Raw genomic sequence first — 16,862 nt, forward strand, 5'->3', positions numbered from 1 at the left:
TGTGAGAGAATATGAATGTGTATATATGATAATTGGTTTCACACCCTCACTTTTCCTAATCTCTCCATGCAGGGCCACTCACCCTACCCCATTTTGACTTCTATGATGAAATTGGGACAGTGGTGAGGGTGGGCAAAATGGGAATTGCCCTATTTTTATAGCTAGAGAAACTGAAGGATTTGCATTTCCTATTTTCCCCGCAAACCTCTATCTAACCCCCAACACACACATACACCACACAACACATACACTTGAGGCATTTCTGGAATTTCAGTGTTAGGAGGGGCTTGAGAGCAGCAATGTGGTTGGAAGTGGGCTCCATTGAATTGGCCTCGACACTGAAAGCTCGTCATTTTTCCTTTTTGTTGCATATCACAAACAGCAAATTCTTCAAAGATACTTTATTCACCTTTATAAGAGGATTCATAATGTCAATTGTCCGTATGAAAAATTATTATGAAGGGGCTAAAGCCTCCCCAAGCTACCGGTTCTCGGAGTTGCCATTGTCTCACTCCACTAAAAAACATCTCAGACCACCCCAAAATCTCCTGTACTCTGTAGCCTCACTAAAAGGAGACAACCGACGGGAGAGCTACTTAAAAGTCCCAGGCCCCGGGTCCCTAAGAGGTATTTCCCTTTATGCCCACGAATTGCTCATAAAGGGAGGGGGCCTAGAGTCAGCCCCTGCCAAATCCGGGGGGAGGGGCGAAGGTCAGTAGCGGCCTTCCTACGGCTCCTTCAACCCCTCCTGGCCTGCCATTCAAGTCCCGAATTTTCATAGTACTGGTTAATATTTCATTTTGGCCCGCCTCCGTCACTCACCTGATAAGATGTTAAGAGTCAAAAGGCGGGGTCATGAGGGTATCGACAGTTTATTGGTTGGCATTTACGCCTGTCAATAGTGTACCGCTCCCTGTCTCGGGGAGCTCCCTCGTCAATGGCTTCTCACCACGTCTATCTTCAAGGTTTCCCTCTTCATATTGGCCTGGGGACACGCCCATCCCGTCCCTAGCGCGTCCTCGTTGGTGATGGCGCCGAAAAAGGCCCGCCTTTCTCCAGAGGATTGGTGGAGCAGGGCACACAGAGCCCACCCTTGATGGTAGGCGTAATTTTGCTATTGGCCAGGGTCTCCGCCCCAGGGCGAGGAGGAGGAGGAGGGGCAGGAGGGTTTGGTTGAGCTGCGGCTGTTTGTCTGTTCGACACAGGCTTGGGCCCGACGGGGGAGACGGAGCCCCAGGTACCGAGATGATGGAGCCCAGAGGGCAGGGACGGAGGCGACCGGGAGAGGAGAGCAGCAAGGCCGGGGAGCAGAGGCGGGCCTGGGCCTCAGCGATGGGGTTAGAGAGGTTCCACTGGAGACGGTAGAAGGGGGCCGGTCCCCGGCAGGCCCAATGGGGGCGCTGAGGAGGGGGCCAGGCGGTCTGGGAGCCCGAAGTTGGTGAGGCTGGGTTGTGCCCGTGGCAGGGCAGCGGCCGGCGCGCGAGGCCCTGGTCTTGTGTGAGTGCAGGGGCAGGCCTCATTGAGCAGCGCTGAGAGGGAGAAGCTGGGGAAAAGGGCCGGGGCAACGGGTGAGGTAAGCCCTTTTGCGGGGAGGTGAGGAGAGGTCGGCCCCGACGCCCGAGCCCCGAGGATAACCGGGGCTGGTGCTCTGGAGATGTCTGATTGGTAGGGCCCCAGCAGAGTTCTCAGCTGGGTAAGAGGCGTTCTTTTTCAGGGAAAGTGACTATTATAAAAATAACGAGGGTGCCCCAGAGTTGAGCCGAGAGAAGGATTTAAGTTCAGTAAGGCAGACGAAGAAAGCTTTCCTAATCTAGAAGGCTGAGGTAATTGGTGAAATGGAAGTAGGGCCTGGTATCAGTTATGGGAGCTTCTGGGAATGCTCAGGGGTGGGCTGGAGGCTCAGGGGTTGGGAAGCCCCTCTCTTGTGTTCCCATTAAGTGTTGAGGTGCGGTAACTTGAAGGTTTTGGTACTCCCTGAGTTGCAAATGAAGACAAACGTAATTTTTTTTTTCCCCGTGACTGTAGACTGTTCCAAAACTCAACCCCTACACTTTCCCTTCGCCTCATCTGGAGGGTGCAGTCTGTTTCTTCTTAGCCTCAGCTGGTTTAGGATGCAGTCCTGTGCAAGAGCCAAGAAGTTGGATTTGGAGGGTGTTTGTTTTCCCACTTAATAATGTGGTCTGTAGTGGATACCATATCTCTGACCTAGAAGAGGCGAATCAGTGATCTCATATGCCCTGGAAAGGGGCTTAGGGATTCCCCAGCCACCAAGAGGTTTTCCAACCATAGTTGGTGAAACTTTGTAGGACCTAGACTTGGGTATTTCCCAGACAGGTATGAGTAGGTAGAACCAAGCCTGGAAATATGAGGTGATATCACTGAGGAAGGGATTTGGGGAAGAGAAATTCCATTCCACAAAGTTGGCACCAGCAGTTCTTTGTTTACTTCAGCAAACAGTAAGGCACTTGAGGAAAGGGGTGGGTGAGTAGAGAAAAGGAAGATGGATTACTGAGGCACCAGAGTCCCCTCCTTCCATATATTTTTAATGGTCTTCTGACATCCTTAGTCTGCCATAGATTGGAGCTTATTGGATTTTCCCTTATACTTTCTCCTTTTCCCTTTTATACCAATGTGTTTTATAATTGCATTTCTTCTTAATGTCAAAAGTAATACATACATATATTTAAATATTCAAGCTATACAGAAGATTAAAAAGTGTAAATCATCCCACACATACCTCATTCATTATATTTCATCCAGAAAGGTTAGAGATAAGAGAAAGCAGGTCAAACTAATCTTGCTCTTTGCTTTGGGGAATGTGCCACCAAAAGCAATTCTGTTTTCATGTTCCCACCGAACTCTGGTCTCTCAATCTTTTCAGTTTTCCCTGCTGGGATGATACTCTGTTATTGTGTTCCTTTCACAGTTCATTTTGTCTTGCTTCTATCAAATTCAGACAAGCACAGAGCTGTACTATGGGTTATCTCTCATCTTCTTAACACACGCCCCAGTTGTGCATCAGGTATCCTAGAAAATGCTCAAATAGATGGCCCAAACTTTTTTATTTTATGGGCAGGAAAAAAACATTAAGGTGAATCATTTTGTTTGGGGGCACTATTGTCATCTCTGCTAACATGAGAAATTTGAGACCTCTTCTGGTTCATGGTCTGTGTGTTTAGATTATATGACTGTCCATTCATTATCCCAAAAGAAGATGATGGTTCTCCTAATGGTCCCTTGTATTTTTCTATGAGAAGTTTCTCTGGATATGAAATTGGTTGTCCTTTAAATCTCAATACAGCTGGGCATTTCATACTACCTCCTTACTGAATTTGTCCTTCCTGGCTTTAGAAGCCCTCTAATATGCCCAGCCTTTATACAGAAATCTCAGTTGTCCCTCCAGGAGCTTTTATTTTCTCTCCTGAAAAGCCAGTCCTATAGGAAATTGTAGGAGAGTATGCATGTGTGTTTTAATCCTCTCTAAACATTGCCATTTTTTACATCTTGGTGATATCCTGTCCCTTTCTTGTTACGTGTATGTGTGTGTGTGTGTGTGTGTGTGTGTCTTCTACATTCCCTTAATCAAAGCCTACCTTTAAGAAATGATCTGGAATTGCTTCATATTAAGGTGTAAATAATAACTAGTCACTTGAAGTACTAATTTTTCCAAGGGCTTTTGTTTCATAAGAGGGAGCTAAGGAGTGGAATTATCAATATAAAATTTCAAATATAAACCTTGAGTTAACAAAATTTACTTGGAGAACATGGCTTTCCCATCACCCTTGAAGTCATACTTTATACCTTCTAATTCTTTGCCCAGGAGTAAGGATTGCTTTTCTATGGTTAGCTTTTGCGCATGGATAAGAATTTGACTTCTGAGGAGGCAGAGGGTAGATGAATCAAGTGTATACCTCCTATGCCTAAGCCATTTCAGATTGGAAAATAACCAAAGTGGAGGACAATGAACTTAAGGAAATACAACAGCCCTCCAGGAGAAAGGATACCTTACAACTCTACACAATACACTCCCACTTCCCAAGAATGTTTTAGGAAAGATTTAGTCATTGACTGAACAGTAACTAAATTAAGTAAGGAGCCACCCAGGTGAGCCAAGTCTGTGTAGATTTATAGGCCAGGTTGTAGCTTCTGTTTAGGGACTGTGGGTACCTTTTCAGAGTGTCCTCAAGCTCTTCAAGCTCTATGGTGGTATGATTTTTTTTCTTTAAATGTAGGTGGTGGTTGTTTTTTTAAGATTTTATTTTTTAGAGAGAGGGGAAGAAACATTGATATCTGAGAGAAACATTGACTGGTTGCCTCTCACACGCCCCCAACTGGGGACCTGGCGGACACTCAGGCATGTGCCCTGAATGGGAATCAAACCAGCAATCTTTGGATTCACACGCCAGTGCTCTATCCACTGAGCTACACCAGTCAGGCCCCCCACCCCCTGCCTTTTTTTTTTATTGTTTCTCTAGTTCAAGAATTAATAGAGGTAATGACCCAAAGTTTATTGAACATGAACATACACTGTAAATTCAGGGGACTTTGTATTTACCCACAGTTGCTTCAGCGTCCAGGTGGGAGGCCCACATATTGGGTGTGATTAAGCCATTTGAGGCATAGTAACGGGTGACAGGAAAAGCTGTTAGCCCATATGAGTTGCAACAGTACTTTGTGGGCTGGGTCCCAAGGGGGCCCTCCATCCATGGGAGATCACAGAGAGGCCAGGGAGAGAACTGGTTCTCTGAGACTGATTAAAAACATTCCTGAATGGAACTGAGTAAGAAGCTATCCAGGTGGCACAGAAGAGGAGTAGTAGATGGAGGAGGGAAGCAGGATTGCTTCGGCCTTAATTTAGGGAGCATTCAGTGAACATCTGTTAGGGGTCAGGTATTGTGCTGTGCTCTGAAGAGTCAAGATGACATAACAAGTAGTCACACTTTTTGAGAAATTCATAGTTTAAAACTCACACAATGCAATAAATGTTGTGATAGTAATACAGTCTTGATACTACGGGGGCCCAGAGGAAGCAATGATGAATACTGCTGTGGTGAGAGGGTCATTAATTATGCAGCTTTTTAGGGAAGGTGACATTTGAGGTTGGCCTTAAAAGATACATCAGGAGTTTGCTAAGCAGACATGGTATGGAAGGGCATACCAATCTTTCCTAGGTCAATAATAGGGAGTTTGCAGTACCATGCTGATAAGGTATAAGTATGCTTTTTGCCTCTTAGAGAACTATAAGAGAGGCAGGGGGAAGGGGGGGAGAGTGAAAGGACTCTCATTTAAGCCAGTGACTGACTCGTTAACATTGGATCAACACAATGAAAGAGCTGAGCCAAATAGTGGAACTCTCAGTTCACGATTTCGTAATTTAGGATCTAAACAAAATTTTTGAGTTGAAGGTATTTACTGGCTTCTGCCCTATCTTCCCTACTTAGTACATCTCTCCCATTAATCCCAGGGCCCATTGAATCCTGCAAAAGTTACCACTTCTTTCCCTATTGGCATTCCATTAAATTGCTTCTTTCAACTGTCCTGGCAGGGGTTGGTCAAGACCTTCTAGAAAGGCATAATAATGAGTGAGTCCTTTTGTCAGAAGGATGTGGGACTGGATCCCAGTTCCCAGGGAAGGCCTATGTCTTCCTAACTTTTTAGTCCCAAAGGAAGTACTTATCTAAACTGAATAGAGGCAGAAACTCTATCCAATCTAAGCTCTTGTTCCTGTCCTGGTGCCCTCTTCAGAGTTCAGTATCTATTGCTTCCTTAAGAGGTATAGTGATATAATAGTAGCAGGAAAGAGTAGCTGACTAGAAGTACTTGTTAGAGAAAGAGATTCGCTACTAAGCACCTGTGCAACAGTTGATAGCTATCTGTATGGTAACACCGAGCAAGGTGATTAATTTTATGTGCCTTGGTTTCCTCACCTGTAAAATACAGAGACAGGATTAGATGATCTCTCAGTTGCCTCTTAATATGGCAAACTGACCTTACAGGGCTGACATTTGGGAGTGGGCAACACTCCAGTGGCTATGTACTTGAAACTCAGTCTGTATTGACAGGTGATAGACTTCTGGAGGCTTCATATGTTATAGGCATAGGAACTCAAAGCTACCAAGTGGAAGGGGGCCAAAGGAACAGAGTTGTGCTCTAGCTGGGATCAGCAGACTGAAAAACCCTATTCATGCCTTCCTTTCCTGCTGGTAGAGCTGCCCACTTAAAGAACTTGCCCCTTCACCTTGACTGGTGTGGCTCAGTTGGTTTGGTGTCATCCTACAAAGGCGAATGGTCACAAGTTTCTCTCACTCTTTCTCCCTCCCATTCCCTCGCTAAAATAAATTAATTAATTTTAAAAAAGAACTTGCTCCTTTATCCTCCCTCTTGCCGCTCCTCAATGGGCTGATGCCATGGTCAAGCCTCAGTCCTCCCTAGTTAATGGTCATTTGAGAAGTCATTCTTGTGGAGCAGCACTTTTTTTTTTTTAATCCTCACCTGAGGATATGTTTATTGATTTGAGAGAGAGAAACATTGATTGGTTGCCTCCCATACATGCTTGACTGGTGATTGAACCCACAACCTAAGTATGTGCCCTGACCAGGGATCAAACCTTTTGGTGCACGGAAGGATGCTCCAGCTAACTGAGCTACCCGGCCAGGGCATGGAGCTGCACTCCTAAGGGAAGTTAAATCTGGTTTCTTCTCTTCTGAACTGATGGGGTTGAAAGTAAGAATAACCTCCTTATCCTCCCCTTCCTTTTTTTGCCTCAGGTTTGGAGGTAATAATCATCACACTACTTGATTGGTTAGCTGTGGTTATTCTTACCTTTGAATAGATCATTTGCCAAATGTCAACTCTTAGTAAGATATCACCACCAGAATAGTGGAGAAGTTAGTTAAATCTTATACATATTATTTCATTTCTGTACCCCTAATTTTTTTAAAGTCTAGCTATTGCATAAAAAACATGATATTATAAACATGTTGGGATTAAAGGTCAAGTCACAGTGTTGGGCAACCCATCAATTACTGTGAACAGGGAAGGTAGGACATACTTAGGGTGACACACTGGGGTGGGAGGTAATCTTTTTGTTTTAATTTTTAGAGAGAGAGGAAGTAAGAGAAAGAGAGGGAAACATCGATTTGTTATTTCACTTATTTATGCGTGTCTTGGTTGAGTCTTGTATTTGCCCTGCCAGGAATTGAACCTACAACCTTGGCATATCAGACTGATGCTCTAACCAACTGAACTACCTGGCCAGGGTGGGAAGTAGCCTTTTATAATCCAGTAATTACCAATCTGATAATCAAGGTTGTTTAGCAGCAAGAAAGTTTGCTGATTGTGTGTCTGGGCTCTGGTTTGACTTACCGTCTGTGTGGGTTAGTGACCAGGGCTTTGCAACCTGAGCGTCTGTGACTGTTACCTATCTTCACACTTCCTCAACTCCCTACCGTTTTCGCAGGCCTAGAGTGATGTGTCTGCCCATGAGAATTCAGTCTACTCTAATTCTTGTGTCTTCATTTTCTAGCGTAATAACTGTAGTAAGGCTTAGTGTGCCACCCTTTAGATCATATGTTTGAAATAGACAAAAAGGTAAAGGAATAAATAAGTTGAAGAATCTAATAACTTATCCTGTTTTGTTTTTTTAATTGATTTTGGAGAGAGAGAGAAACATTAATTTGTTGCTGCACCCACTTATGCATCCATTGTTTGATTCCTGTATGTGCCTTTACCGAGGATCAAACCTGTAACATTGGCTTATCAGGATGATGCTCTAACTAACTGGGCTATTTGGCCAGGGCTCCTGTTGTTTAAGAGTGTAATGTATATATGTCAGTCAGAGAGAAGGAGAGGAAGGGAGACGGAGAGGGAGAGTAACATCAATAGCTTGCCTCTTGCATGCCCCCAACCAGATACCCAGCCTGCAACCCAGACATGTGCCCCTTCTGGGAATCGAACCAGCGACCCCTTGGCTCCCAGGCAGGCGGTGCTCAATTCACTGAGTCACACCAGCCAGGGCTAAAAATTTTTTTTACCACAACTAACATTTAAGAAAAAAAAGTTTTTTAAGCATGTTACATCATAATTCAGTGTGTGTGTGCATACACAAGTGACATTTTCACAACATGATTCTTACGCTTAGTATTTGTAATATACTTCTTTTTTTTTTTTTTAATCTGATCATGATCCACCAACTGGTTTCAGGGTCACTATTGGCTAATAGCCACAGTTTGAGAAACACTATTCTAAAGGTTTGAGGGTGAAAACAGCTAAAGAACTGTTTAAGAACTGTTTAATATTTGTTAAGAAGCTAATTAATACTGATTTTTGCAATAGTGGTTCTCAGAATTTTGGATTTCATGGAACAATAAATTTAAATTTGGGGGTTTTATTTTTCCAAGTAATTATATTTAAAAAGTTTACTACTCTCTCTCACCATTATTTTTTAAGCATTTAAAAAACAAACATCCGTTTAGAAAACTATTTTTTAAAATATATTTCCTGTTAAAGAATTATGTAGAATGAAAAAATCTGAATTCTTCACATGCCACTTTGCTCAGTCCCACTCTCCTCAGAGGTAGCCACTGTTAGCAGATAGGTGTGTATCTTCCATACCTTTTTCTATGTAGAATTTTCTTTTCTACAGAAATAGGATCCAACATGTTATTTAGTCTACAACTTAAAAAAAAAATTATTAGTTTTTTAGAGAAAGTGGAAGGGAGGAAGAAAGAGGGAGAGTAATATTGTTATGTGAGAGAAACATCAATTGGTTGCCTACTCCTAACCGGACCTGGCCGGAGACCTGGCCCACAGCCCAGGCATGTGCCCTGACTGGGAATCGAACCAGTGACCTCTCGGTGTGCAGGCCGCACTCAGTCCCCAGAGCCACACTAGCCAGGGCTAGTCTATAACCTTTTTTTTTTTTTTAAAGATTTTATTTATTTTGAGAGAGAGAGGAAGAGAGGGAGAGAAACATCAACATATGGTTGCCTTTCACATGCTCCCAACTGAGGACCTGGCCCGCAACCCAGGCGTGTGCCCTGACTGAGAATCAAACCAGCGACCCCTTGGTTTGCAGGCCAGCACTCAATCTGCTGAGCCACACCAGCCAGGGCCAACATTTTTTACTTCACAATAGATAGATCTTAGAGGTTTTTCCATGCAATATATATATTTGAGAGAATATTGAATCTAAGAAAGAAATTAGGAATCTTGTTATAAAGAATACTCTTTTAAGTTGCATAAATTTAGCTTTATGAAAAACTTTCTATATCATCTTTATTTTTATCATTTCATCATAGACCAGTGAAGACTTCATCACAAAATGGCACATGTGGATCTGGATTCTTAGGACTTACTGGCATAGGGTACTATAGAATACCCAGTAGGATCAGAGTAATTTGTTTCATTCTCATGTCTTACTCTAGTATACTTTAGGTCTTTTCTGAGCTCTCACTTCTCTGCCAACTTTCTCTTTACATTTTTTGGTTTTGTTTTTATTTTTCTATCTCTTTTATATCATTGCTGCCATTTAGGAATATATTGATAACTAATTCTCAATTATACTTTAGTATATTAAATTGATCTTTTCTGTGAATTAGGGCCACTCAGTAGCAATATCTATCTCATTTATGAGCAGTATGCTAAATAAATTTTCACTTAATCCTCATAGCCACTCTACAAGGTAGGTATTTTCTCCATTTTATAAAAGTGAAAGTTAAAGCTTGGGCAGAAAAATTTTCTTGATTTCATATTAATAATTAGTAGCTTAATAGCCATTTGAGCACTTTAGGTCAGACACTTCAAGTTCTTTATATATGAATGTTATCTCATTTAATCTTCACAACAACCTTATGAAGTAGGTCTTCATAAAGCTATTATCCATTTTACAGATGAGAAAAGGAGTATGTAATAAGATTTAGTAACTGGCCCAAAGTTTCACAACTAGGAAGCAGAACTGTAAAATAAACCCAGTGAATTTGACACTGCCAAGCTTGTTCCTCTGCACTGCCTCCTGTATGATTTTTCTGTCTACTATTTTTACTGTCTCTTCTGTCTTTACTAGGATTGCAAAGATTTTTAACCTTGATTTGGCTCCATGACAACTTGCTATAATGACAAAATAGTGTTTCCCTACATATGCCATAGAGTATGATGTTTGTGGAGTCACTGGAGTCATTCTTCAAGAAGGAAAAAGATTAATTTGAACAAGCAAAGTACAACCCAAACAAGCCCCCCCCCCCCCCGTCCCCCTTCCCTCATCTCGCACCATCCCCTCAACCCCTGGAGATTCCTGCACGTTTAGAAGATACATCTTTCTCTGCCTCCAATTTGGAGGACTACAGCTGTTGGGCCACTTTAGTGTGGAGGGTAATCCAATCCCTAAGCACCAGGAAGACAGTTGCAAGTTGAGAGCAGGTAAAGCTTACTGACTCTTAGATGTGAGAGACTGTTTCAGATGTGGAGAGGTGGCGGGAGCAAAATGAAAGAGTTGGTACCAAATGTGGTCTGTTGATTGTGTTTCTCTACTCACCTTTGACCAGAAATGAGAAAGGATAGATTTTTCTGACAACTGGACCTTGGTTAGATTTTTCAGAAATGTCAAGAACCAGAAAATACCCCTCTAATGTTAGGGGTGATATCCCACATCCCTAGAATGAATCACTTATTTTGAAAGCTAGAAAAAAGCATAGGAGGAGGAAGAAAAAGGATGGTCCTAGGAAACCAAGGAGATACTGAGGATCTAGGATACTTGTGGGTTTCAGGCCAACAAAAAGTTTTTAAAGACATGGTGGGAAATTAATGGAAGGAGTGAAGACTTCTCACACACAGTTTTCAGTCTTCCATTGGCTGTTGGAAATTATGTGGTAGGGCAAACTCTACTTCAGGCGCGCTTCTTATTGTTCCCCACTCTTTACCACTGAGTGCCAGCTGCCTGGTTACACTCATTTTTGCAACCTTTTAATAATGGATGATTATTATAAGATCATAGGAACGAAGAAATGAGGTGATTCTAGTCTTTGTCTAAAAGGTGATTGTAGCCGTAATGGCCCTGTGTTTAATTTTACACCCTTTTTTTCTTGCAGGACTGTTGAAATCTGGAAGTCCCCTCCCCTCCCCCCTCCCCCCTGTGCCGCTTTGTGGCATCCCCCTCCCTAAACCCTCTCCCACTCTGAAAATCTAGCTATGACTAGCAGAAGCACAGCCAGGCCCAATGGGCAGCCCCAGGCCAGCAAAATATGCCAGTTCAAATTGGTGCTGCTGGGTGAATCTGCAGTGGGGAAGTCTAGCCTGGTATTACGTTTTGTCAAAGGGCAGTTCCACGAGTACCAGGAGAGCACCATTGGAGGTGAGTATCTCAGGTAAAGAAGAGGTTTGATGCTTAGTAATGCTTTTGAAGGGCGACCTAGGGACCTGACTGTGAAGCCAGACCTCTTAGCTCCCTAGAATGGAAATCATTTATAAAACAAAAAAATTGCCATACTGCCAAAAAGCAGGTATATATTCATCCTCTTGTTTCCTAAGAGAAAGTATGGAAGGTTGACCTTTGTGCACCTTAATAAAATCACTAATTTTTCATCTTTCTTCCTCCTACTTTCTTCTGAATCCCAGTGAGGTTTAGTTGAGTGTCATCTCGAGCAGGGTTGGTTTGGATCAGTGATTCTTAATCAAAGATGAACATCAGAATCATCTGGGGAGTATTTTCATCCTATGCATGCTTGGGCCCTACCCTAGATCCACTGATTAGTATTGGAGGCGGCAGAGGTGTAGGCATGTATGTGTGTGCATTCTGATGCATGTATCCGGTGAAACAGAGACTGGAACTAAATACAAAAGATAAAGGTCATCTCCCTTTCCCACCTCTGCTACCTTCTCCCTGCCATTACCCTCAAATAGGGTGCTAATTCAGCAAAGTATCTTTTATGAGAACTTCCATGTCACTACTTCCCCGCTTGTACTAGTCACCTTGGAAATGCGGTGTTCTTGGGTCAATAGAAGATTATATGAAAAAGTAAACAGGTAACATTGATAATGGTGGGACTTCCCATCAGGCTTTAAAATCTTACATAGTTCTTGATGAGAGTTTCATCTGAAGTTTCTTATTGGTTAGAAGAGAAATGACTCTGGTATAAGTGCCAGTTCTTTCTGTCCCTCATAGTATAGGTGTGCCCATTCATTAGCTAGAGAAACCTCTGGCTGGAAAGACTTAGCCAAGAGCACTCTTAATCCTGGTTCCAGGACTTATACATAAAGAGGAGAACACTAAACCTTTTCCTGTCACTGACTGGCCCAGGTCATGACTGGCCTTAGACTGAGAGTGGAGATATTTTGAAGGGGCATGGGATGTCCCCATTCATCCTCTCAAAACTGTTTCTCCATTCTCTCATCCATAGCGGCCTTCCTCACCCAGTCTGTTTGCCTAGATGACACAACAGTCAAGTTTGAGATCTGGGACACAGCAGGGCAGGAGCGATACCATAGCTTGGCCCCCATGTACTACAGAGGTGCCCAAGCTGCAATTGTGGTTTATGACATTACTAATCAGGTAAGTGGGCTGAGAAGAAGATCCTTGCTTTTATGTATAGGAATTAAATTAGGTGGAGGAGAGAAAACAGGTTCTCAAAATAGCAAAATTATGCTTCCAAATGCTGAGAAGACAGGTAATAAATTATCAGAGACAGGTGGTTTCAGTGAGGGAAGGCTACCTAGAACAGGTGAGTTTTGAGACTGAATTTTAAAGGTGATTGGCCTGGATTGTCAGTCATTCCAGCCCACCCATTTTCTTCCTCATGTTTTCCTAGGAAACCTTCGCCCGAGCGAAGACATGGGTAAAGGAACTACAGCGACAGGCCAGTCCTAGCATTGTTATAGCCCTGGCGGGGAACAAAGCTGATCTGGCCAACAAGCGCATGGTGGAGTATGAAGTAAGATGGCCCATAGAGTCCCTTCCTAATGCACTCCCTCTGTGCTTGGGATCTCTTTTGTCCAAACTTGCCCTCTCTGGAAACCTCATCTGAAGACATTCATCATCTCATTCCCCAGTTCTGCACCATGTTAAAACAGCAACACTGTGACCCTAATGACAACCAGGAGACTTTAGAGGAAAATCAGAAGAAAATTCCAGAGCAGAGGGGTGGACAGGGAGTACCAGTTGTGGGGGTACCAGTGGAAAACAGGAAGGAGGGAGCAATTGGATTTGAGGTTAGGGACTATTCAAGAGCCAGAACCCAAAAGCCCCCAACCAACTTACCTTATCACCCATAATTAAGATTCCTGATATCTCTTTGTTATATAAAGTCATCTAGACCATGGGTTATCCTTGAGGGAGTTGTCACCAAAATATGGGTCCAGAGGTACAGTTAAGGTGAGGGAACCTAGATATTGCCTTGCTCTGGTGCTACATGGGAGCGGAAGGGACATACTTGTTCCTAATCTACGTTCTGAGCGACACTATACCTTACCCCTTGCAGGAGGCCCAGGCATATGCAGATGACAACAGCTTATTGTTTATGGAAACCTCAGCCAAGACAGCTATGAACGTTAATGATCTCTTCCTGGCAATAGGTAAGGTCAGAGCACCCGTAGGTCTTCCTGTCTTTTTCCCTTACCTCTGGGCACGATGGCTAACCCAGGGCATAAGGATAAATGGAAGTGTCTCCTCTTGTGAAAACTTTGGGTATGGAAATACCTTAACTTTCCATTGTGACTGCCATTCTTTAGCTGCAGCTTAAGCACCCTTGTATTTAATGTAGTTTACAAATGATAAAAGCTTCCCTTCTTCAGAAATACTCTTTCAATATTTTACTTTCCTCTTCTCCCCCAACCAATAGTCTTTTGGCGGGGGGTGGATTAAAATCGATCATATGTTTTTTCCTTCTCTTTTTGCCTCTAGCTAAGAAGTTGCCAAAGAGTGAACCCCAGAATCTGGGGGGTGCAGCAGGCCGAAGCCGAGGTGTGGATCTCCATGAGCAGTCCCAGCAGAACAAGAGCCAGTGTTGTAGCAACTGAGGGGTAGCTAGCAGCAAACAAGTATGGAGCTAGCACGAGAGCTAAGAAATAACCTCCATTCCCACCCCTCAGCACACAACCCCTATGGTAACAGCACACTGAGCCCTGGCTCCCAAGGGCTGCCTTCTGACAGCTCCGTCATGGCACTTTTTAACGCTTCAGCAATCAACACCAGGCAGCTGTTGCCACTGACCTCCTACCCCTACTCTGGGGCTTCGGGGTCAGAACTCCCAGGACTTACCTTCCAAAACAAACTTTCTTCACTTTGTATTATAGGTGCAAGACAGTGGCCTACTTATCTTTCCTCCTCCTCCCCATTTTTTTCAGAAAACTTTTTTTTTTGTCTCCTGCCCCTTCTGCTTTTGGTCAACCCCTGTTCTTGATCCCCTTTTCCTCCTCTCCCCAGGATGGAGAAGGTGGTGAACCCAGGAAATGAGGAAGGAAGTTTCCAGTTCACATTAAGGGTCCTGGGGGAGAGTGAGGCTCAGAGCAGAAGGGAGTAAGGAAATTTCCTTTTTTGGTTTTATTTGGTTGGAGTTTCTCATAATTGAAAACACTGCAGTATCCGTGAGTTGGCCTTGTGGAAGGTGTTTCTAGGTAGAGTGAGAATGGGAAGGCAAGCTCTCGGGCATCAGGTGAGAGTCATTTTTTAGCTAACAGAGCAGAGGTGGAGATGTAGTGTTATCTATGGCTCTGGGACTCTTCCAAGGCCTAGTTTCCCCTCAGTCTCTTAGGTAGCTTATCCCCCATAATGGGGGAGACACCGGACCCCAGAGTCCTCCAAAGAATTCACTGGTTGCCTGCATCTTTGGCTCTGCTGTGATCTAATTGGAGGAGGGACCAGTTTCTGATATCCATCCTCTGATTTATACATATGCATTTTTTTCTCTGGCCTTTAGATGGCCTCAGGCCCAGCCACTATATCCCCCTGCAGTTTGCACTTTAATTGATGGTAGTTCAGTTGGGATATTTGTCTTATGGGGGTTTTCATTGATTTACCTGCCCTCTCACTTTTTTAATTAAATTGATTCCAAGATGTATATGAGGTTTTGGGAGGGACTATAGAGAAAGTACCAGTGGCAGCTACTCAAGCCCAATCTCCACTACTAGCTTCCTTCAACTCTGATTCTTAACCTATATTCTTGCCAGCCTAGCTCTTGAGTATAGGTTTGCCTTTCCTGGGGAATTAAATGAAGCAACTGGAGAATGGTCTCAGGATAACACAGGCCATGGAAGGGGGTAAAGAGGAGTCAGGCAAAAGGGAAGAGTTTTCTGTCCTTGCCCAGGGTTCATATTCAGTTTGATCCACCCGTTACCATGTCTTTTCTACTTCCCTGTAAATAGGTATGATCTTTATTCCTACTGTACAGTCTTTTCTTTCCTCCCTACCTCCCATCAGGTCTTATTTCTTTTCTTCTTTGTTAGTATCTTCAGTTTACTCCCTCCGTGCTTATCCCCATGTTCATCCCCCATGCAACCAGTGGTTTAATCCACATACCACTAGGGGCTAGTACCACAGAGGCCTACTTGTGGCCCCCTTATAACACCTGTTCCTGTGGACAGAGAATGACTGGCACTGAAGGTTCCCTCACAACCGTCTCACATCACCAGAGGATGTTGGTCCTTTCTGAATCTCTAGCCTCTCTTCACATCCCTCATCAGGTATTTTAGGATGTCTTTGGGAAGCCATCAAGGCAGGAGAGAATTCTAAACTCCTTGTTCCAGCCTAGTTTTGGGAAAATTGGGGGAATATAGGAAAGGCCTCAGTAAGGGCCTCCGTGACCTAGGATTGGAACCTTTCTGCCCTTTTGGCTTGCAGACTTCCTTCTGTCCCAGAGCAGCTGAGAAATCCACGAGGCTGAGATTCTGAGGGACCTAGCTTAAGTTCTTACATTCAGGCCTCGATTCCCTTCCTTTTCCAGGGGCAGCCTTATTTCCTGTGGCCCTGAAACACACATTTTTGCCTTCCTTTCCCAGCACCGCCCTAAGCCCCCAAGAGCACCCAGTGCATCCTTATCAGTGGAAGAACTAGGATGTCTCTCTTAAGTCTCTTAGAAATGAAGTTCTCTCTCAGTGCAGGTTTCCCCATGGAGCAGGAGTGAGGATGTTTCATTGCCTTGGGTCTGGGAAACCATGTCTCCAGGCTGCTTCTCCCCTCTACCAACCCCTTTAAGACTGGCCCTAGCTCCTGGGCCTATCTGCTGCCTTCTACTTCCTACCAGCTCTCTGCTTTCCTTTGAGCTCTGTTGGGCTTGGGGATCTTCATTTTTATTTTCCAGCTCTTCATTTTTTTCTTTTGATCAGTTTTTTTTTTTTTTTTTGGGGGGGGGGTCCCTTTTTTCTTCTAAGAAAGCATTTGCCTTTTTTCCCCCCTTCCTCTTCCAACATAACAATCGTGGTAACAGAATGCGACTGCTGATTTACCGATGTATTTAATGTAAGTAAAAAAGGAAAAAAAAGTGTATTTGAGTGTTGCTTCTTTTTTTTTACTTAGACTGATACTAGAAATTTGTAAGAAAGGGCACCCAATAATGTTTTGTTGAATCAGAAACACACCATCCTTTGCATCTGTTTGTTGTTGGTGGTGATGGTTTTAATTTTCACCCAAAGACATTTTTTCATTGCTTTTTTTTCTTTTTTTTAGTAGTGAGAGGAAGGGAGAAAGAGAGAAACAAACATCAATTAGTTGCCTCCATAAGTGCCCCAACCAGGGATCAAACCCACAACCTTGGTATGTGCTCTGACCAGGGCTTAAACTTGCAACCTTTTCGTTTATGGGATGGCACTCCAACCAACTGAGCCGTGCCAGCCAGGTGCCTCTATCTTGATGCCTCCTTATTTCCTCTAATCTCTTC

General features: G+C 43.6%; 1 protein-coding gene across 1 annotated transcript; it reads left to right on the plus strand.

Annotated features, from left to right (window-relative positions):
* The first annotated feature begins 1,155 nt into the window (after window positions 1-1,155).
* RAB5B (RAB5B, member RAS oncogene family) lies at window positions 1,156-16,471 on the plus strand. Its single transcript, XM_090273353.1, has 6 exons — window positions 1,156-1,237; window positions 11,085-11,347; window positions 12,393-12,544; window positions 12,801-12,923; window positions 13,470-13,563; window positions 13,892-16,471. The coding sequence occupies exons 2-6, from the start codon at window positions 11,185-11,187 to the stop codon at window positions 14,005-14,007; spliced, it is 648 nt and encodes a 215-aa protein (XP_090129479.1). The 5' UTR covers window positions 1,156-1,237; window positions 11,085-11,184; the 3' UTR covers window positions 14,008-16,471.
* Window positions 16,472-16,862: the final 391 nt, after the last annotated feature.

Source organism: Furipterus horrens, unplaced genomic scaffold, assembly GCF_987537825.1.
Source record: "Furipterus horrens unplaced genomic scaffold, mFurHor1.1.pri manual_scaffold_4, whole genome shotgun sequence".
Classification (NCBI taxonomy): Eukaryota; Metazoa; Chordata; class Mammalia; order Chiroptera; family Furipteridae; genus Furipterus; species Furipterus horrens.

What these genes read in the sequence shown, in the direction of transcription:
- RAB5B (XM_090273353.1), top strand. Translation starts at nt 11,185, where the DNA reads ATGACTAGCAGAAGCACAGCCAGGCCCAATGGGCAGCCCCAGGCCAGC. An exon ending in CCAGGAGAGCACCATTGGAG is followed by an intron (nt 11,348 to 12,392) that starts GTGAGTATCTCA and finishes TCTCATCCATAG; the next exon opens with CGGCCTTCCTCACCCAGTCT. An exon ending in TTTATGACATTACTAATCAG is followed by an intron (nt 12,545 to 12,800) that starts GTAAGTGGGCTG and finishes ATGTTTTCCTAG; the next exon opens with GAAACCTTCGCCCGAGCGAA.